The sequence below is a fragment of the Carya illinoinensis genome, chromosome 4 (genome assembly GCF_018687715.1).
Source record: "Carya illinoinensis cultivar Pawnee chromosome 4, C.illinoinensisPawnee_v1, whole genome shotgun sequence".
In the NCBI taxonomy this organism is placed as follows: domain Eukaryota; kingdom Viridiplantae; phylum Streptophyta; class Magnoliopsida; order Fagales; family Juglandaceae; genus Carya; species Carya illinoinensis.
Window position 1 is genome coordinate 16,149,192 of NC_056755.1, and position 22,888 is coordinate 16,172,079.

The 22,888-nt window shown below is 34.7% G+C and overlaps 2 protein-coding genes across 4 annotated transcripts; one reads left to right on the forward strand and one right to left on the reverse strand.

Annotated features, from left to right (window-relative positions):
• The first annotated feature begins 15,648 nt into the window (after window positions 1-15,648).
• LOC122306574 (putative zinc finger protein CONSTANS-LIKE 11) lies at window positions 15,649-21,511 on the forward strand. 3 transcript variants are annotated; one of them, XM_043118997.1, is made up of 7 exons: window positions 15,651-16,867; window positions 17,051-17,272; window positions 18,402-18,727; window positions 19,454-19,536; window positions 19,984-20,026; window positions 20,176-20,277; window positions 20,483-21,511. In XM_043118997.1, the coding sequence occupies exons 1-6, from the start codon at window positions 16,280-16,282 to the stop codon at window positions 20,219-20,221; spliced, it is 1,308 nt and encodes a 435-aa protein (XP_042974931.1). In that variant the 5' UTR covers window positions 15,651-16,279; the 3' UTR covers window positions 20,222-20,277; window positions 20,483-21,511. The 3 variants fall into 3 exon arrangements, with proteins under 3 accessions (XP_042974932.1, XP_042974931.1, XP_042974930.1); XM_043118996.1 differs by having other exon boundaries at window positions 15,653-16,867; window positions 20,476-21,511; XM_043118998.1 differs by lacking the exon at window positions 20,483-21,511 and having other exon boundaries at window positions 15,649-16,867; window positions 19,989-20,026.
• LOC122306575 (B-box domain protein 30-like) lies at window positions 21,489-22,371 on the reverse strand. Its single transcript, XM_043118999.1, has one exon. The coding sequence runs from the start codon at window positions 22,065-22,067 to the stop codon at window positions 21,681-21,683; it is 387 nt and encodes a 128-aa protein (XP_042974933.1). The 5' UTR covers window positions 22,068-22,371; the 3' UTR covers window positions 21,489-21,680.
• Between the last annotated feature and the right edge of the window lie 517 nt (window positions 22,372-22,888).

A 22,888-nucleotide genomic window follows, 5' to 3' on the forward strand; every position in this document is an offset into this window, starting at 1 on the left:
AATTTTAGATTTGCCTAATTCAATATGGGTCTTTTTTTCACAAATAATTCAAATTTTGGCCAACATCTTTATTTAGCCAAGCCAACAAGGATGCTCTAAAGAGTTTATGTTGAGGCTATCGAGGTAGGGGTGGGCAGCAAGGGCGGACCCCCGTCTGACTTGCCCCGTGTGGGTGGGGCAGATCCCTCTTCATCCAGGTGCAGGGCGAGGGTGGCCCCACCTACATCTAGCCCCCCCCCCCTCTCCCCCCAAGAGGGGCATGGCTAGGATGAGGGTGACCCTCGGCATGCAAATACCTTGCCCCGCCCCCTCTGCCCATATATATAATATTATATATATATATATATATATTTATAATATATGTTAGTTAAAAAGAAAAACCCAAGCCATGGTTTGTAGTATGACTTTATGTGTATTGGACCCACCATTACCATAGTTTGCACAATTTGTCCCTTAATTATTTTTTGCATTTATAATTTTATATAATATTTTAGTATCTAATTATTTTGCTTATATATTTTTTAGTTTTTATATTCTCAATATACATATGTTGAAGCCTAATCCTAAGGTTTTTAACTTATTAATATTGCAGGTTTTATGATCTCGATTTTAGCAGTTTCACAGCAGTTGACACAACTCAATGAACTCACCACCACCTGAAACCCCAAATTGATCAAATTTGAAATGTTATAATTTTGTTCATTTACAATTAATTGTAATGTTGCTACAATAGTTAATGGTACAATTTGTAATATTTACTATGTTTAGATGAGTTTGTAATATTATAATAGTTTATTAGTTCTCTTAATTTGTTTCCTTGTAATAGTTTAGCGCCATAGTGAAGATTATTAGTTAATACTTAATAGTATTTGTTGAAACTTAGTATATAGTTAATAGTTTTTATCCATATAATTTATTTTTTATTTCAGCTCTGAAATATTTTATTTTTGTAGTTAAATTCTAGGCCCAAAATGACCAAAAAAAAGTTTGAATGTGTTTCTGGACCATTTTAGACCCAGATAACTATACTAGGCCAAAGGTCAATTTGGGGGCGGGGGGCAGACGGATGGAGGCCCACCCTCACACCCTGTGCAACAAACGGGATACCTCGCCCCCTCATAGACGGGGGTGGACTGCAGGGAAAAAATCCCCAACCCACCCATGCGGGGGCGGCGGGTGGGGAAGGGGTAGCACCCGTATGTTGAGGTGTGTTTGGTTTCACGAATCTCCCATGAAAAAAAGAGAGTGATTTTAACAACCATTGATTCATCGAACTTTGCTCATTGAAACTCATAATTCCTTTATGTTTTGATTTTTTTGATGAACTGAAATTTACTTGTAAATGATAATACCTTTTTTTTGTTTTGGTAACAGATCAAACTTCATTAATAATAAAGATTACAGATATTTCTCAAACTATATGGTATAAGAAAGAAAGTCTAAAATACAATCTTTCCAAATCTTGCAATCCTCAACATTCCATGCATTCCTAGGAAGCAATGGCGAAACCAAGAATTTGTTTCAGGGGGCCAAGTAAAGCTAAAAATATAAGAAGATATTTTTTATTCTATTTCTATACAATTTATTCTACAGTATAGAACTATAAGATAGTAAGATCTAAAAAAAAATATATTTAATATAACCTATGTATTAAAAAATATATATTATATGTCAAGAGCAATATAATATTAAAATAACATAAAGACACTTATACAAATATATCAAACAAAAGAAATACAATGTCTAAAATTGTAATTTATGTTCTTTTAAATAAACAAAATCATCAAGTATTGAATTTAAATCAAATTTCTTAGCTATTTCTTTTTCAATATAGACAACTAAATTATTTACTAGAAACTCATTTTCAATTTTGTTGCGAAGTCTTGTTTTAATAATCTTCATAACTGAAAATGTTCGTTCACTGGTCCCTATAGATACTGGAACAGTCAAAACAAAATGAATCAATCTATCAATAAGATAATATATTTTTTATTTCTCTGTATCTACCAATCTTTGACATAAATCTGTAATGAATGACAAATTCTAAAACTTTGGATTAGTAAGCACATCAACTTCAAAATGATTTAATTGAAACCTTAAATTAATTTTTTCGTTCTCAGAAAAATCTAGAGGATAATACTTTTCAACAAGATAACATATATCATCAATATTAAAGGATTTATAAGTATCATTTGGATCCAAAGCTAGGCTAAAGGTTAAAAGTTATATTGCTCCTTTACCAAACCTACTGTTAAGCTCTTGCATTTGAAAGTTTATACTAGCATTAAATATTTCAAAATAATAATGATGTTCTATCGTAATGTGATCTTGTTGATGACGATCACGACCTTGGACATATAAAGAGCTCGATTCTAAAATGTCAATGTCAAACTTCTTGGAGAAATAGACAACATTCTCAAACAAATTTTTATAACCTTCATTTTCAACTCTTGGATGAGTCTTGTTGTAGTAAAAATCATATCCATGGCATTCAAGATGTCTTGAGATTTTTACTGCAAAACTTGAAAAATAACATTAGTAATATCCATGATTTCTTTTAGTAAATATAAAATAAATATAAATTGGAATGATATAATCATTTTATAAACAGCATTTTTATCCCCACATTGAGAGTAAATGAATCATTCTTTCATTATATTTTTAAGCACCAAGCAAGTGGCTCCAAACATTTATAGTAGATTGTAAATAGAATAAAAATGAGAATCTCAATGAGAATCACTGGCTCGTTTGATAGTGCCAATTTGATTAGCTCATTTTCCACTTTCAAGTTCATCAATAGCTATCATATGTGCAATTTGTGTTGTCTAAATAGCTTGTAGTTCATCATGATATCTACATGAAGCGCCCACCACATTGATAATGAAATTCAAATTTAAGAAGAACTCATGAACATAAACTATATCTTTAGATGCAGAAATTAATGCTAATTGTAATTAGTGAGCAAAATAATGAACATAGTATGCACATGGGCAATCTTTAAGAAATAATGTTTGCAATTATTTCCATTCACCACATATATTATTAGCACCATCATATCCTTATCCACAAATATTTTGAATAATAAGACAATGATAGAAAGAACTGTAGATATTTCATTCTTTATAGTCAAAGTTGATGTATCTTTAACATGTACAAGATCATAAAATTGTTTTTGTATAAAACCATCATCATCAACAAATCTCAAGATTATAGTCATTTATTCCCTCTTAGACTCATCTCAAGATTATAGCCATTTATTTCTCACTTTCTTTGTAAGAACTTTCAAAATCTCTTTCTGAATTTTGGGTGAAGTATACTTTGAAGATTTAAGATCATTTTTCAATGTAAGTTTTCCAACCTTGTCATTATACAAAGCCAATAATTTAAGCATCTCAAGGAAATTATCTCAATTTTTTGACTCAGGAGTCTCATCATGACCTCTAAATGCATATCCTTGAAATGCAAGACATCGAATAACATCAGTAGATGTATTTACACGGAGTCGATTGTTGAGAATTTGTTCAAAGCTTTATGCATTCATTACTTTATCAATATGCTATAATTGTTTTAATAAATCTTTACAAGATTTCATAATATTATTATGATAAGAGCAAGGATCCTCTCCAATATGATTAAAAACGGCACAATTTTTTCACTATTAATCTTCTTACAACTTATATATCCTATGATAGTAAATACATCTCATCCAAAGCATCCAGACGCTTTCATTGTAAAAAGATAACAAGGTAAAAAATATGCAACATCATTTGATATAGAATACACTAGCCAAGATGCAAATTGTACAAATCAAGAAGGTTGAAAGCGATGAGGATGCTTTTCAGAACTAAAAAAATATATATTTTGATAGACGTATTTGATATAAATCCATTTTCAAGTAAGCTCTTCTTATTTCATTATGTTGATTGGCTGGATAGTCCCACATAGGAGGGCGTAATCCTCGATCTTATTATAGAGAATATATATCAGTCTTTTTAGAATCACATGTAGAAGATGTAAAATGAATCTCTTTATACTCTACAATTAGAGAGTTAAGATCAGCATTTTCCTCTGATTCAACCTTTGGAATTTTAGACAAATTTTCTAGAATATTAACTTCTTTTCTTTTGAAGAATGAGTCGATAATTTTTAATTTAGACATAATTCAGGAACCTAAATTTAAAATTAAATTGAAACATACAAAATAAAGTTAGATATATATGAATTCAATTACTTATAAAACATGAATTTAAAGTTAATCTTTAAGTAAAAAATAAATAACCATTCAATAGACATAATTATATACGGGTCAAACCAAATAGTAATCAATCGAGTTAAAAAAAATTCTAAATAAAATACAACTACATCAATACATGAAAGAAGAAGAAGTATAAATAAATAAAAAAATCTAAATACCTGTACATCAATAGTTTAATATATATATATATATAAAAGAAGAAAAAATAGAAAAAAAAAAGAAAGAAAAAAAAAAGATTAAGAGAAAAGTAAAACCTGAGCTACTGCTATGTATGTAACACTGTTGGCCTGTAGAAGAAGTGCAGCAGACAATAGCTTTATTGGAATTTAGAGAGTCTGATTGTAACTTTGTAAAACTTGTTAGTACTTGTAGCTTTATTGGCTTTTCGGCATATTGTAAGGAAAATGTTTTCTTTTTCTAGTAAAATTACATGCAGACGGTAGATGAGAAGAAAAGAGGTGAGCTTCTATTCATAAAAACCATCTAACTTCTTTTTTTTTATTATTATTTTTATTAATAATAAAAACGTGTCATCATATTATTGGATAATTTTATTTTACATAAAATATATTTTATTTATTTTACTTTAAATTAGATTAAATTTTTTAAAATTGAACTTATAAGTAAATAATCTATAATATCAAAATAATTTTGTAAAGGGATGGCAAATTAATATTTTAGAGAGGGGGTCAATACAAAATAAAATTAATATTATCTTGTTAAATCATAAAAAATTAATATATATTATTTTTTTTCAAACTTTTGGGCCCCCAGGACCTTAATAGGTCCACCACTGCTAGCAAGTTTGTGAGCTACCATATTGCTTTCCCTATATATATGAGTAAAAGAGTAAGAAATAAAACAACTCTTAAGCCTTTTAACTTATGCAAATAATGTCCCTGGAGTTGAATCAAACATATTGTCTTTCCATAAAGACTCAACGACTAATAGAGAATCAGATTCAACTATCAAGTTAGAGATACCCATACTAGCATAGAATTGAATGCCCCATAATACAACCTGTAACTCAATAGCTTTAGGATTTTCAACATCATACTCTACCTTACTAGCTACCATGATCAACTCTCTTTTATCATCTCTAAGAAGAAACCCAACACCTGCTCTCTTTAGATCAGCAAACATGGCCCCATCAGTGTTTAGCTTAAAAACATCCATAGGAGATGGCTTCCATTTGAGATGTTGCTTCAATTGAACTAGACATTGCCCTCTAATCTCTTTGTGATTCTTCACAGTATTCAGAACAAAACCAGTAACCTATTTCAGACTTATCACAACCATATCAAATTCCATCTTGTTCCTCCTATACCATAATCCCCAAGCTAGTGAAAAAAGAGAGAGCCAACATGTTTTTATCCTTCCCCTAACTAATCTACATAGGTAGATCAAACACCTTACCATCTGCATTAATAACCAAAATGGGCGGTAATTGGTTCCATAACTCTTGAATATACTTGCAACTGATCATTGCATGGTTGATATCCTCCAGAGGATGAGAACAGAACCCATAATGCACCTCAGAAACAACATGCTTCTTCCTTAGATTCTCTTTAATAGGAAGTCCATCTTTACATGCATACCAAGAAAATATTTTAATCTTAGTAGGCACTGCCATATTCCATAATGCCCTCCAAAGACCCTGCTGACCACTCATATTAGATGACTCTACATGATTATGCTTCATCTATTCTACAATAAAATGATAATAGGTCCTCACAGAAAATCTTTCATCTTGCTCATGTTCCCATATCCATCAATCTACCACTGCCCTTGGACAAAGTACAATTTTAAACAAATATGTGATCACATTAGAATTAATCTTGTCCATATCCCACCATCCAATTGACTCATCAATCAAACAAGCCACTAAATCATTTATGTTTCCTCAAAAACATCAAAACCCTCATGTTCTAACGCCTTGTGCCGTGGAATCCATTTCTCAATCCACAAATTTGCGTTTTTTCATTCCCAATCCTCCATCTACAAGCCTCTTTCAACTATTTTTTAGCCTCCCAAATGCCTCTCAATGTATATGAAGGATTAGGACCCAAAGCCGCTTCAAAAAAACTTTTCTTGGAAAAGTATTTTACTTTAAACAGTTTATAAAGCAAAGGATTTTCATTTTGAAGCAATCTCTAACTTTGTTTGGCAAGTAAGCAAGATTAAAGATCCTAAGGTCTTTAAACCCCAAGCTCCCTTTTGATTTCCTCTCACACATTCGACCCCAACTCATCCAATGAATCATTCTTTTCTCTCTTTTTTGACCCCACCAGAATGACATAAACCCCTCCAACTCAGCACAAAAACCAGTAAGTAGAAGAAAATAACTCATACTATAAATTGGAACAGAAAGTGCAACAGCTTTTAAAAGCATTTCCTTCCTTACCCCCTTGAGAAAGCAATTTCTTTTTTTAACCTTGAAGCTTTTGCCAAACACTCTCTTTAATAGATTGAAAAGCTCTATTCTTGGACCTACCCACCAAAGGAGGTAATCCAAGATACTTCTTATATTGTAAGATCTCCTCATTTCCCCACAAGAGACCAATTTCTTCTCTAACTTCCCTTCCCACATTGTTGCTAAATGCCATAACAATTTTGTCTCTATTTATTTTTTTGGCCAAACACACTCTCATAATTGGCCAAAAAATTTTGTAATCTCCTATTCTCCTCAACATCTGCCTTACAAAATGTCACACTATCATCTGCTAAAAGCAAACAATTAATGTTTGGGGCTCTTCTACATATCTAAATATTAGAAACTTGCTTCCTTAACCCTATTTCCTTTAGCAAAGTTACTAAACCCTTTGTACATAGAAGAATAAGACAAGAGGACAGTGGATCCCCTTGTCTCAATCCCCTAGTTGGTGTAATAGGTCCTTTAGACTCCCCATTAATCAATACTAAAAATGAAACTAAACTTATACAGAATATAATCAAATTGGTCAAAGACTATTGAACCCTATAACTCTTATAACAGTCTTAATGAAACACCATTCAACTTGATCATACGCCTTACTTATATCTAATTTTATAGACATATATAAATTCTTCTCCTTGTTTTTATGCTTTGAATAATGTACTAAATCATAAGCAATAAGCACATTATTAGTAATCAATCGGCTTAGAACAAAAGTATTTTGACTTTCCTCAAGAACAAAAGGTAGCACAAATTTCAACCTGTTGAACACAACCTTTGCAGTCAACTTATAGGCCACATTACATAAGCTAATGGGCCTATAATTATCAACTTTTTTAGGGGTCTTCCTCTTAGGAATAAGAGTAATATTAGTATGATTAAGAGTAGAGGGGAATGCACCTAAATTCATAGTATTCAAAACTGCTCCAGTGACAGAGTTGCTAACAAAACTCCAGTATTGTTGGTAGAACATAGGTGACATTCTATTTGGCCTAGGGGCTTTACCAGGATGCATCTGTGCCAAAGCTGTAGTAACCTTAGCTTCAGTGTATGGTTTAGCAAGGTCTTCATTCATAGAGGGTGTCGCTTTGTCAGCAATGGAACACAGAAAATCAGTGGAACCCGTCGGCTTTAAACTTGCAAAAGGTTCCTCAAAATAATCAAGAATAGCCTTATTTCTCTGGTCACCAAACTTCCATACCCCATTACCATCTTTAATTCTCACCAAGTTATTCTTTTCTCACATTTGAGATGCCTTCATATGGAAATGTCTTGAATTTTGATCTCCTTCCTTAACCACAACACTTTAGACCTCTCCTTCCACGTCAATTCATCCATTTCTAGCCATTTTTTAACATCATCTCGGACCCTATTAAGCTCCTCCATATTGTCCCCTAGTGAACCAAGATCATGTACCCTTTCCATATGCTTTGTGGCAAAAAATAGTTGCTTTTGCATATTTCCAAAACAATTTCTATTCCATGTGTGTAACTGGTTCCTGCTTTCCTTTATCATATCCATTACATCTCTCATACTGTTACCTATATCAACCCTCCTCCAAAATCTTTTAATAGTATCATAAGTCTTCTCACCAACTCACATGGCTTCAAACTTAAACTATGTTTTTGGTTTGGTGAAACTCCCTTCCCCCTCATCATTAATCCATATTGGGACATGATCCGAGTATGCAACTAAATGACAATACCTGATAACGGGGTAAATTATGAATTAAGAGGCTCTAATGTGACAATTATTTTTGCGATACATAAGTATATGTGTTTATGCTTTCATAGCTATTGAAAAATGTTAAAACTCAAGAATGGTGGCTTCATGAATTATAAATATTAATATTATTTGAGTAATGCCATTTGAAAGCATTTATATCACACACCATCTACATGACATAATATGATTTGTAAAAATATTTAAATTTTAAAATTTATTTTTCAAATCAAAATATACTAAGTGTGTGGTATAAATATTTTTAAATAAAATTATAGATTAAGATCGTATATAAAAATACCCTCAATTTAAAATATGGTTATGTAAAATATGTACATATATCATTACGCATCTCCCTAGCCCAATTCACCAAAAGAAAAAAGAAAAAAAAAGAAAAAAAAACACCTAAGTGCATGGTTGGTAAGGAAGAAGGATGAGCCAAGTTGAGACTCTCCTGAAGAGAGAGAAAACTTTCTCAACCTTTCTTAGGTGTGAAAAAAATCGAAAAACTAGTTGAACAGATCGAACCGATGAGTTTGGTCTAATTATTAACCAGTTTAGTTTGATACCAGTTTTTAAGAACCGAAACCGGTTTAATACCAATTCTCATATTTTGAAAATCAGTTTAAATCGAATCTACATATATATATACACACACTAGGAAGGGCACAACGTGTGTTAAATTCAGAAAAAAAAAATGATACTAGATGTCAAATGAGCAGGTAAATAAAAAAAGTCAAACAGATTTAAAACAGGTCATAAACTTATAAAAATTAAACCAAACATATTAAAAAGTGAACAAAAGACATTGAATTTATATACAAGTCAGTGTTCTATTTAGGCATATATTTACAGCAAAGAAAAATTTGACAACAAGAGATTTTCAACGTTTATGTTATTGCTTCAGTTACAAGCTTGAGGGAGAGGATGTTATGTTTATTCCAGTGCAATTGTTTAAGTTGATTTATTTATGAGCCTCGATAGATGATCCATTTTTTCTTTGAAACTTTACTTTCAATATTTTGTAAAAATGGTAGGTGCTCCTATAATAATGAAAAGATATAAAGAAGTAATGTGTCAATTTTTATAAATAGATTTATGAATCTATATTTTACCTCATCTGTGTGTTTCAAGAGATCAACGGCTATACAACCCATTATTTCTTCTACTATTGATCCAAAAACAACGATTGTTATACATCCACTATTGTCATCTACTTCCATATAGGCTCGATAGCTAAAATTAATCAAATGATTATTATTGGTTAATATTAATTGTTGACGTCATGTGTTGCACGCCTTTGAGCCGGGCTCTCAGCAACTTGGATTTTTTTTTTTATCTTAGGCCAATGAATACAAAAAATATCACTACGAGACAGGGGCCATGGTGGTCGCCAGGGAGTATTCGAGGCCAAAGTCTGTATCGTTTTAGAGTTTAGTGCAAGTATGTAAAAATTTCAGAGAGAAATCCTAGTACCTTGGGATTCGCCTTTTATACTCGATTCCAAGGGTTAGCTGTCCATGCCCAGTATTAGGAAGATGTGTCCTATTAACATTCTCTTTAGTTAGGTTCCTTTAATGCTGCATGGCTCCCTAGGGTGGTATAATAAATGCGGCGTGGATCCAAGTCCCGCTCAACCCTTAGGTTCACGTCGTCAGGTCTCCACATTCGCTGTTCATCAGAACATCAAAGGCTCTCAGCAATTTCTGTTGGCCTGTTCGCTCATAGCTACATGGGACTAAGCTTCGCAAGAGGGTGTCGAGGTGGCATACTCCTTTATGTTACGGGGGTTTCCCGTGCTTTTGAATTCATGGACTGTCCTTTGTTCTAAGGCAGGGGGCAATGAATGCCATTGTCGTAATGGAGCAGTGGTATTGCAAAATCAAGGATTGGACCAAAAAGTTCTTATTTGTGTTTGGCTTAGGATGGGAATTTTTCTTCGGGCAGATTAACTACGTTGAGTTCCCTATCAGGTCCTAAAGGGGTATCGTTCCTAATGACAAGACTGTGTGATTGCAGGCTACTCCTGAGGAGCTGCATCGTATAGTCATCATTAAGGAGTGGGCAGGGAAGCATGCAATCACTTTTCTCTCATAGGCTTTCTTGGGGGAGGAGAACATAGCGGTGCATCTTCCTCCCCTCACGCACACCATTTATGCCGGCCGCAGTATTTCCATTTGCCCACTAGCTGCCTTAATAAGAAAGTGTTCCCCCAGCCCTTTCGTCGAAGGCAAATGGAAGAAACCTCGCATAGAGATGGTTAGGATCGATAGCAACCTCGAGCCTCTTTCTTAGCCCCATCTGGGCCAATTGTCGAAGTTAGTTGATGTGCAGCGGCCGAAACCCGCGACGCCTACCTAGTGCCCAGCCTCTCAAGTGTCTCCTATGTGTCTTGCACGTAGGCCGGGGGAGAACCTCGCAGGCCCTGGTGCGTCAGCTGCTCCTTCTCTCATTGTAGTTTTAGTTGTAGAGCTCGTATCGATCATTGCTCCAGAGTAGCTTGCCATCCTTGTGAGGTCGCGTGAATTGTCTTGGAGGTCTAATATACCCCAATTGCATTTCTAGTGAGCCCTCTTGGAGCAGGCCCCTTGTCAATTGACCCTGGTTGAGCGACCTCCCAAGGTAGACTTGGAGATGATCTCTTCTTCTGCCTCCATAACTCACTCCGCGGTCGGGGAGCAAGTCTTCGGGGACACTTCTGGGGACTTTACAGAAGGTTCCAACTCTTCCGAGGAGTGTACGCCTTCACCTGAGTCTATAATTTGGACTTTATGAAGATGTCTGTGCAATTTCAATCTATGGATAAAGAAGTATTGTTGCATGGGTTGTGCACTAGAGACAGTTCCACAAAGGAAGGACAACAATTTTTTAAACCATCATCAGCAAGACAATAAGGGTGGTTTTTGCAGGTTTTATCTACAGAAGAAGATACTAGCCATGAGAATAACCAACAAGAGATTTCTGAATTGTTGAATGAATTTTAGAACATTTTTGAAGAACCAAAAGGTCTACCCCCTTCTAGATCTTATGATCATAAGATAGTGTTAAAGAGTGATACCCAACCTATTTCAGCAAAGCCCTAAAGATACCCTTTCTATCATAAATCTAAGATAGAAAAAATTGTGCAGGACTTGCTAAGTCAGGTGTAATAAGGCAAAGTTAGAGCTCATTTTCCTCTCTTATTCTCTTGGTAAGAAAGACTGATGGGAGTTGGAGGATGTGTATAGATTACAGAGCCTTAAACCAAGAAATAATCAAGGATAAGTTCTCGATTCCTATGATTGATGAACTCCTTGATAAGTTGTTTGGAGCACATGTTTTTTCAAAACTTGATCTAATATTTAGGTACCATCAGATCAAGGTAAGGGGGAGGACGTACCCAAGACTGCATTCATGACCCATAAGGGTCATTAAGAATTCTAGGTTATGCCATTTGGGCTAACTAATACATCACAACTTTCCAAGGTTTAATGAATGAAATATTCATACCTTATTTGAGAAAGTTTGTTTAAGTCTTTTTTTGATGATATCTTGGTGTATAATAGTACTTATTCTGAGCATTTAAAGCATTTGAGAATAGTCTTGGAGACTTTGAATTGTAATCAGCTGGTTTGATTAAGATAGTTTCTATGTTGGATTGGCCCACTCCAACTTCTTTGAAGTTATTGAGAGGGTTTCTTGGCCTTACTAGATATTATAGAAAATTTATAAGAGGTTATGGTTTCATTGTAGCCCCTTAAAGAAAAATGCCTTTGAGTGGTCATAGATAGCAGCAACAACATTTTAGGAATTAAAAAGGGTTGTTACATAGCCACTTGTTCTAAGATTGCCTAACTTCTCAAAACCCTTTTACAGTGGAGTGTGATGCTAGTTAGGTGCTTGGGGGCAGTTCTTATATAAGAGGGACAACCAATTGCTTACTTTAGTAAGATTTTGAAGGGCAGAAGTTTGTTGCTTTCGACCTATGAAAATGAGTAATTAGCCTTGGTCTATGCAATGCAAAAATGGAGACCTTATTTGTTGGGTCAATCATTTAAGGTTAAAAATGACAAACAAGCATGAAAGTCCTCTTGGAACAGAAAGTGGAAACTGAGTACCAACACAAATGAGTGGCAAAATTGATGGGGTATTATATCACTTTTGAGTATAAAGAAGGTAAAGAGAATGAATTAGTAGATGAGCTATCTAGAAACAGGTGAAGAGCAGGCTCGAACATTAATTTTGATTTCTTTTCCTACTTTATGGATCGAGGTGAGGAATAGTTATTTATTATCACAGGAAACTCTGGACATCATCTTGAAGTTACAAAATGGAGATATGTATGTGAGTCATTACAGCTTACAACAAGGCCTACTACTAAGGAAAGGCAAGCTTGTAATAGTTCATTCATCCCCTTTTAAGGAGAAGATCTTACATTACATACACAACAACCCTCAAGTAGGACATGTTGGGTATCACAAGACCTTGCATATAGATAGAATGGATTTTTTTCTACAAGGGTATGAGTTGAGATATTAGGAGGTTTGTGAGGGAGTATGATGTATGTCAAGCTGCAAAATATGAGACACTTCACCCAGCTAGCTTGCTGTAGCTATTGCCTAGTCCAGGGTTGAATGGTTTTCATTGAAGGTTTGCCTTAATCACGTGATTCTGCTGTCATTTCTTCTATCATTGATAGATTTACCAAGTATTCACATTTTGTTTTCATTGGCATATCCATACACTGCTGTGATGGTAGCACAAATGTTAATGCAGTCTGTTAACTTCATGGTATGCCTAAAATGATAGTCTCAGATAGAGATCATGTTTTTACAAGTTTATTTTGGAAGGAGTTGTTTCAGCCACAGAACACTACTTTGGCCTTTAGTTCTGCTTACCACTTACACACAGATGGTCAAACTGAGGCCTTAAACAAATGCATTGAAAGTTATTTGAGGTGCTACATTGGGGTCAAGCCAAAGGATTGGAGTCTATGGTTGCCAAAGGATTGGAGTCTATGGCTTCCAAAGGCTGAATAGTGTTACGACACAACCATACATTCATCTACTGGATTAACCCCATTTGAAGCCTTGTATGGGTATCTTAGGCCCTAAGCTCTTATCTTATGTTCAAGGAACCATTACAAATGAGGTTGTGGATCAACAACTAAAGACTAGAGAAGAAATTATGGCCTTGTAGAAAGAGTACCTACATAAGGCTAGCACATGATGAAGCATTTTGCTGATCAGAAGAGAATAGAGAGACAATTTGATGTAAGCAATTGAGTATTTTTTAGATTGCAGCCATATAGGCGGAAGTCTGTGGCTATGCGCCACAATTTGAAGCTAACCCCTCACTATTATGGTCCATTTTAGGTCATTGCTAAGTTGGGAAGTGTTGCATACAGACTCAACCTGCTAGATTCAGCCAAGATACATCTTGTTTTCCATGTATTTTGTTTAAAGAAGAAATTGGGGCAGTGTATTAGTACTCTTCCATTTTTACCTCCATTAGATAAAGAATGGAGTATTCAACTAGAACTTGAGAAGATTATAGACAGAAGTATGAGAAAGAAGGGGAATCATGCTATGACAAAAGCATTGGTGAAGTGGATTGGAACCTCAGTTGAAGACAACACATGGGAATCCTTGTGGAGATTAAGGGACCTTTATCCCCACCTTGTGGGAAAGGTCTTGTAAATGGGGGGAATCAAGGTTCCAAATTTAACTAGCCTTATGGTCAAGGCTTTTTGAAGTGGGAATGAATTATTATGTGTGGAAATAAGTTAAAAGTGAATGGAAGAAGAAGAAGAAGAATTGCAGCTGTGAAGATGAAAGGATTGATTATGAAGTGGAGTTTGTTGGTAGTTAATAAAACGGTGTATTTGGGGATTTAAGTGATACGGGGCATTTCATGTGCAGAGAAAGAATAGTGTGTGTATTTTATAGTGATACGGTGCGTTTAGTGTTAGTGATGGAGTGCATTTTGTGTATAAGAGGCAAGGTAGTGTGGGTTAGTAATACGGGGTGTTTCATTTTATGTGTATAAAAATGGCTTCAGATTGTAAGTGGGGGTTATTTGAAAGCTTGTAGTGAATTCTTTGGGAGGTTGGATTATGCTCGAAATAATTCAAGAAAGTTATTCTTGATTCCATTTCCATTCTTGATCAATCTTGATTGTATTCTTTCATTCTATCTTAGTCTTGCATTCAAGATTATCCCTAACATCTAGTTGTGGCTTGGAGGAAAGAAATCGTGAAGGCTGAGTGGCTTGGGTAGGAAATCTTTTGTGGAGCCTAGAGAGAGTTGGTGTATGTAGTGCGGCAACCATAGACTAGAAGAAGGAACACACCATGTGCAAGGGGCTACAGGGTATATTTGCAGGTAAGGTTTAGGAATTTTAATGTGAAGATAACTTGTAGAGTTGTAAGAGAGTTCTATTGAGGCACAAATCTCAGTGGAATGTGGAGACGTGCATAGCTTAGAGTTTGAGAAGTTAGTCAGTTAGAAAGTTTTAATGTAAATATAATTTGTAGAGTTGTATCTTTGTTGGGAGATAATTCCGTTAGGCCTAACGGGTTTGGATCCATGTCATGGACTAAAAATTCAATAATTTTAATTGGGTTTCTAAAATATTAGCCCATTAAATTCTTCTAAAATTTTCAACTAATTTTAATGACTTTAAAATAAAATTTTAGGCCTCACTAAATCTTTATAAATAATAACTCATAACTTATCCAATATGAGTTAAAATTTTAGGCCCATTAAATTTATTTTAGTCCTATTAGATTTTTTTTTTCATATTGCAACTCTAATAATACTGGATCGGATTGTTACAACACACTGACATGGTTTAAAATGATTCATCAGATAGTAAATATTTTTTTATTATAAAATAGATCAAATATATTATATTAAATAGTGTCAATATTAAAATATTTTAAATAATTTATGTGTAGACATTTCATATTTTCTAAATTATATATGTGTGGTTTGGATAATAAGATGCTATGAGATAATTTTAAATAAAAACTGAAAGTTAAATAAAATATTATTTAAATATTATTTTTTGCTTTAAAATTAAAAAAAAATTATATTATTTATTATATTTTATATAAAGATTTTAAAAAGTTATAATAATATAATAAAATGAGATAAAATACTGTATCGGTTATACCCGATGGTTGTCCCATGATCACATCTTTTGCCTTTCTTCTTCGCAGTCCGGGTAAAAAGGCTGGCCACAGCATGTCCTTGTAACCGAGCGTTTCCACGTCACCATACTATCACTTTCCCGTATCCACATCCTGCCACGTGTCGAACGCCCAGAAAGCCTAGGAAAATCGTTTATAAATAGCTTACTGAGCTGCCTCAGGCTCAGACAGTGTCTCAAAGAAACCGACGTATAGCGTCGAGTTTAGTGTTTGTTTGTTCCATACCCTCTTATATTAAAATAATCGATATGGTTTTTGAGCTACACCTTCCCTTGCTCCCCATTAATGGATTCTATGTTTCTTGATCCTGGCTGATTATGCTTCACCAAATCTTTTTGTGAAAATTCGGCATTATTTAAATGGTCAGTGCTTTTTCACCCATACGAGTTTCACATTTTTCTCTCTTTAATGATCTCATTTTCGTCTATACTAAGAAAATGCCATTGGAATAGTGATGCAATGGTGGAATGGATTATCTCGTAATTTAAAAACGCAATTGGAATTTAGTCATATAATGGTGGGAGCGATATTTTGATGGGTTTTTGTTAGTTTGTGATGATGGTTTGCTTTTTGGGATGTTGAAATGAGAAAGGCGCCGAATTCCTGCTATGAGCACTTATTCAGTTGGTTTAGTTAGGAGGAATACGTACTTTCGATTGGGTTAGAGGAGGGAAGTATGGAGCCTCTATGTGAGTTTTGCGGGGTGGCGAGGGCATTGGTGTATTGTAAATCAGATTTGGCTTGCCTTTGCTTTCCCTGTGATGGGTGTGTACATTCAGCCAATTCCTTGTCCCGTAGGCACATGCGTTCTCTTTTATGTGAAAAGTGCTACTCCCAACCTGCAATTGTGCGATGCATGGATGATAAAATGTCTCTTTGTGAAGGCTGCGACTGCAATGGCAATGAGTGTTCAAGGTTGGGGCATCCGCGTCAGCCATTGAGCTGTTATACAGGCTGTCCATCTTTGGCTGAGTTGTCAAGGATTTGGCCTTCACTCCTTGATATGCCTCCTTCGAGTGCTTTTGATACTGCTTGGGAGTGTGTGAGTGCGCTACCTATAGATGAGAATTGCATCAGTGAATGTTTGGACCTAAGAGATAATGAGGGGTTTGGGTTGGTAGCAAGCAAGCCGAATGAACTAGAACCTTTCTCTAAGCTTGATCCTTGGATGGGGTTGTCATCTGTGATTCCACTAAATGCAAATTCCATGCAATTCTGCAGAGATCAGACACCTTTCTTCCCTGAAGAATCGAGTTTGCCAAAGGTAGCTTTTTTCCTTCCTGGTTTTTGGTTTTGATCTTGGTGAAGTAATTAAATGCTAAGAGTTTAATATATTGTATTTTTTACTAGTTTCTATCTAAGTGCTTTTATGTATTTAAAATATGGATAAAGTAACTTTACTTTTGGTAACTCTTAGTCATGCATTTATTTCCTTCATGTGCTTCAGGATGCTTCCAATTTCAAGAATCTTGGAATTCATGATTGTGATGATCTTTGTGAAGGTCTCAACAGTGTTGACGTTCCATTAATCTTAAAAAATGGTGAGATAGTTGGCTGTCCACAAGCTCTTACCGGATACCCGTTCAAGGAAGGAGGAATGGAATGCCTATCAACGGAGAAAAACTTATCAGTCACTGAATCTAATGGTCCATTTGAGAGTGCTTTGGAGGTTATATCTGCACTCGAAGTTTATAGTATTTTCTTCTAAATCATCCCTTTTTTTTCTCTTTCTACTTTTCTTCTCATTAATTCCGTTGTCTAATCTTCATAAAATTCATTGAGATATATCATTTGGATGTGCACTCATAAATATCTAAATCATTTTGTTTGCGCGGAGCACATGACACATTTGCATATAGGTATGTGATGTACTGCTGACATAATAGAAAAATAGCTTCTCTCGTCTTCAACTTGCATAGCACACCTCAAAATAAAATATCCAGGTGATTTAGCGTTTCAAATTCATTTAAAAAACACCTTTCTTTGTAGTTTTTCTAATCATCTAGGGATTAATAACATATTAATATTAGAAATAAATATTAGAAATAAATTAATATTAATGATAAATAATAAAATAGTTAGAGCTATATAATAAATAAAAAAGTATAATAATAAAAAGAAAAAATAAATAAAATTTAAAAATAAACGATTATTTAATAACAAAAATAAAAATAAGCAATGAATATAATAAATAAATAATAATAAAGAAGAAAAATAGGATGACCTGTGGTACTGTGTTGCCTTTTTTTAATTAATTTTTGTATTGTTTTAAATTTTTCATGAAGGTCATTATAGGAAATATGAGCTGAAAATTGAAAAATATGGTAGTTTGGAATATAAATTGAAACCATTTTCAAGCCTCTTTGACACACCCAATAATGAATAAGTATTGGTGTTTTAACTTTTAACTATAATGAGTCCCATGACAAGTGATGTGTTGACACATCAAGCTTGAAAGTAGCAAAACTCAAATTGAAAGGCATTTGGTTGTTTGGGATGTAATATGAGAAAAGGGTGGTAGTTTAGGAGTGCAAAATGAAATTTCCTCAATAGTTGAATCGAAGAAATTCATTTCCATGAAATTTATAAAATTCAATTCATTTACTTATCAAAAATAAATAAAATTCAATTCCTTTGTTAATAAGCCTAGTACGTCAAAATAGCTATTAAGCTTTGCCATCACATTAAACTATTCATTTTTCCGCTGTGACACACCAGGCAGGATCTTTTGTTAGCGTTTAACCATGTTTTTAGGAATATTCTATATGTGACAGACTTGCCCTTGTGTACCTTATTAGGCATCTTCGTCTGGGCAACAAGATTGTGTGCCCTTTAAAACTTCTCATGTTGGTGGGTCAAGTAGCATGATGCAGGCCTTGAATGGCGGCACAAATTGCTTACCTCTGAATCATACGTGTGCTGGGAACATCAATCTGGGGTTTCCTACAGGGCAAGTTCATTCGAGCATATCACTGTCATTATCCAACATCACCGGTGAAAGTAGTGTAGCTGATCATCAAGATTGTGGATTGTCACCAGCATTTCTAACAGTTGAGTCACCTTGGGCATCAAAAGCAAGGGATAAAGCTAAGATGAGATATAATGAAAAAAAGAAAAGTCGAACGTATGTGTCTCAGCCCTGAATTAATGTATATTTTATTCAATCTTGATATATGCATCATTTTGTTGATTTGATATCTAAATAATCTTGATTTATGCATACTTTTGTTTCCACGTGTTCTTGGAAGTCAGCTTTACTACTTTTTAACTTTCAAGCGCTCCAAATCTTTTGTCCAAAAACTCTGGATTATCTTGGCATTCATTTCAGTCTTGATCCTGATATATTTAGGAAAACAGAAGAGATAAATGTGGTTGCTGATACCCCTTTGTAGTTCAAAGTACAAACATTTCTTAGTAAGTGATATTGCTTCTTGATTTCAATTAAACTTAATCATTATCCTTAATCTTCGTCATAATGGGGTATTATTCTTCAAATAGAATGCAACTGCATTTGGCACATATATGTGATTCACTGGGAAAAAAATTTAACTTAAATTATGAAAGAAACTAAATATTTGTGTTTGGATATTTTATATATTATTTCTGGAAAGCTCAAACAGAATGATGGTTTTAAAGTATATTTATGTAAAGAAGAAAATGCTTTAGCTTATCCTCATGTAACAGAATAAAGTCACTTATAAATGGTCTCATTTTACCATTTGGTTGAATTGACTGGTAGTTGTTTGTTTATTCACTGAGGCCTGCCTTCTACACATCTATTACTTCATAGAGATCTTATTAATTCTACTTACATTCAATGTCTTGTTCTTTTCTTTTCTTTTTTGGATAGGTTTGGTAAACAAATAAGATATGCCTCACGTAAAGCCAGAGCTGATACTAGAAAGCGTGTGAAAGGAAGATTTGTGAAAGCAGGTGAGGCATATGATTATGACCCTCTTGTTATGAGGAACTTCTGAGCCAAATCAGCTTATCTCTATTCCTTGTCTGGCAATACAATGCCTGCTTGGAGTGAGGTAGTCTTGATGGCAAATTATGTGTAGGGACTTTTATCTGTTTAAGAGATGTTTTATCCCATAATGATAATAGGTGCTCAACTCAGTTCTGTACCTATACAGAAAATCTGTCTTTTGAATTTAGAAAGAGGATAAATCTTACAGTTTTTTACTCTTATATAATAGATATATATATATATCATATCATATCTTCCCTAGTTTTTTATTATTCAAATTTGTCACATGCTGTTCATGTTCTGTTTGCTCCAATATATGATATACTACGATCTTGTTCTTTCCAATTATCCTTTAGACTTTGTTTCTTTTCCTTACATCTTCTGGCCTGTTTGTTCTTTCTTGATTTTAGAGCAGGATAGTCCATGCTCGACTGAACCTTCATGTTCCTACAGGTCATTTACCCCCTCTCTCTGCAGATCCTATGTTGAATCTAGTACTTTGTGCTCCTTTATGTGAAATCGTCTATTAAAAATAAAAACAAATAAATTTTAGAGCATACCTTTTTTTAGCATTATCTTCAACTTTCCTCTTTCACGGCCAGATTTCATGCGAACGAGGACATATCTTCAACACTGGTTGCCCCTTAGAAAAAATTTGAAAGTTACACCTCTTGAATCTTCATACTACCTCACCTATTTATACAGTAAGTGTTCTGAACAACCTCATTCGTAATGGTAGTTTGAACTTCAATGGAATTTAGCACTACAACTGCTACTATATGATCAAGATGATGCATGGGTGCTATCTTGATGCTTAATTTATCAATGGAACTCAAATTGTAAACAATCATTTTCAACTTCACTGATCAATATCTTATTCTTTTGTTTATGTTCTGGCAAAGACAACAGATACTCAGTTGGAAGATACAAAATGACGAAGAATAATCACTACCTTCTGCCTTCTGCGTAGCATAATGTAGACCCCCCTCCTCTTGCTTTTGCTTAATTCGTTTCTTTTATCTTTGTTGCATTATATATTTAAATTTTAATCAGTTTAGAATCACACCGGATACAAATCCTCTTTAAATATTTGCCCAAAGTTAATACTCCAATACAGAGAGAGACATGTAATCTCACAACATTTAATGCTGCCCCTACAAGATTTCCAGTCAGTGTGAATCTCACATGCATGGGATATTTAAATATATATATATATATTATCTTTTCAAATTGAACAATATCTTCATTAGAGTAATTTTTATTCAATCTTTTCGCACCCTATTCCATAAAGAATGTCGCTCTCTTTGTACGGTTAGAAACGAGAAGACACCGAGCCACATTATAATGTAGAGCAATTTGGATGTACTCTCCAACAGTATTCCTCGCTCCAGATCTCACCCTTCTACTGAATACCTTTTTGTCTCTATTTGCTACCAATCCCATTTATAGCGAGTGCAGGCTCCAGGGTTTTTTGTGTTGTCAAGGGTATGTTGGGATATTTCTTTTTACATCGAATGGTTCATCTCTGTGTCCTATTGCATTGAGAACAAAACAGATAATGTGCAAGGAGTTTGTACAAAATTGCGTGCCGTAATCAGAATAGATGATGCCTTGAGATCGGGGTTAGGAGTTCTTTGAATGAAAACAACTTCAGTCTCCCATCTGTTGTGAGGAAGCCATAGAATATGCTGGTTTTTTTGTGTTAAAACTGATTGTGGAGCAGGTGGAGCCATTTTGTTCTTAGATCTGGGACATGAGGATATGCTTCTTCTGTTCTCGTTCCTAGATTATGCATTTTTTAAGATTTTCCAGAATTGGGAATATATGGTCTTGATATTTTCTTTCCCAAAATCATAATCATGGGCCATCTTTGTTTTTTGAGTCGTAAATTTGTATCAGTTTTTGAAATAGATGATAAATGATAATGGGTGTTGCATATCCCTTCTGATTCAAAATACCATTAGCTTAGATTTGTACATATTTGTTGCAAATAATAAAAAGATATATGAAATTCACTACATCAAAGACACATATCCTCTATGCCAATAGAGAATACAAGACAACATTGGAGTTGAGTTCTGAACTGAGACAAAAATAAAAGTGAAAATCAGAGCCACAGAACAGGCCTTTTCAGCTTCCCAGAACACTCTTTCTCAATACCCGAATTACAATGGCTTCTCTCCATCCAACTCCTTATTGATGGAAGCACCACCTCAACCGAAACTCCAAGAAGATATCGTTGTGTAAGGTTTTGGCATGTGTTGCAGAGAAAGCACCTGATATGTCTGAGGGCTAAGAAGTTAGCCCTATGAACCCATTTGTCACAGTTTCTGCATAAAAAAGCATCATCTGCTTGGCAATACAGTGATGCCCTCGCGCTGCAGAGCTCGCAAGACATGATCGAACCGGTTGAGGCATCACGCAAAGCAGCCTCTCTGGGGATCTGCGGCCGGCAGAGACCACCAAACTTTCCTTCCTCTAGACCTTGGCACATTCTTAGAAACTCAATATGGCATGGCCTAGAAGTTGGAGGAAAACAGCCTTTTATAGGAACATAGACAAATGTTAAATATTATTTGTTTTTTTCTTTCTTTGGTCTGATATATCACACAAGGAGGCCATGAAGGCGACTTTATGTCCTACAATTCTACAATCATGACACGAATGCCATTGCACATGAAACTTAGCCTTTTAGCCTCAAGGATTTGCTCATATTGGAACATTATAATCTAAGATCTGCTTGATTGTGCTAAAGGGTCCTTTTACTGATTGAGCAGAGTGGAGAATTTTGTGAGACCACTAAATTTCACCAAATGTCAAAAGTAGAAACATTATCAAAGCCCTTCAACTCCAAGATTTGATGGCATCCTGGTATTGTTACGAGGCATCTGTTGCAGGGTGGGTGGTTGATAGAGTTAAAACTTAAAAGGGCATTTGTTATCATTACACTCGATACATTTTCCTTCATCTTTATTATTTCTTTTTATCTCTTTGGAAAATAAAGAAGAGGTTGGAAACTGATATGACTTGTTTTGCATACGTAAAAGCTATGATGGCCTCTCTCTGTTGGACCCCATATGTCATGGAGTGCAGAGTGAGGGGTTGTTCTTGTCCACACATTGTTCTAGCATTGTAAGATCAGTCCAAATGCATGGTTGAAACAAAGCTTCGACCTCTAAAATATCCCCTTCCGTGCAATGTGAGATCGTGATTGACAACTTTGGAGGCAGTGGTGGAGAAAATGTGGTTGGTGGTGCCGGCTGGCTGGCTAGCTGGCTTTTCTTGGGGTTATTTCACAGAGTACGGCTCGGTTCT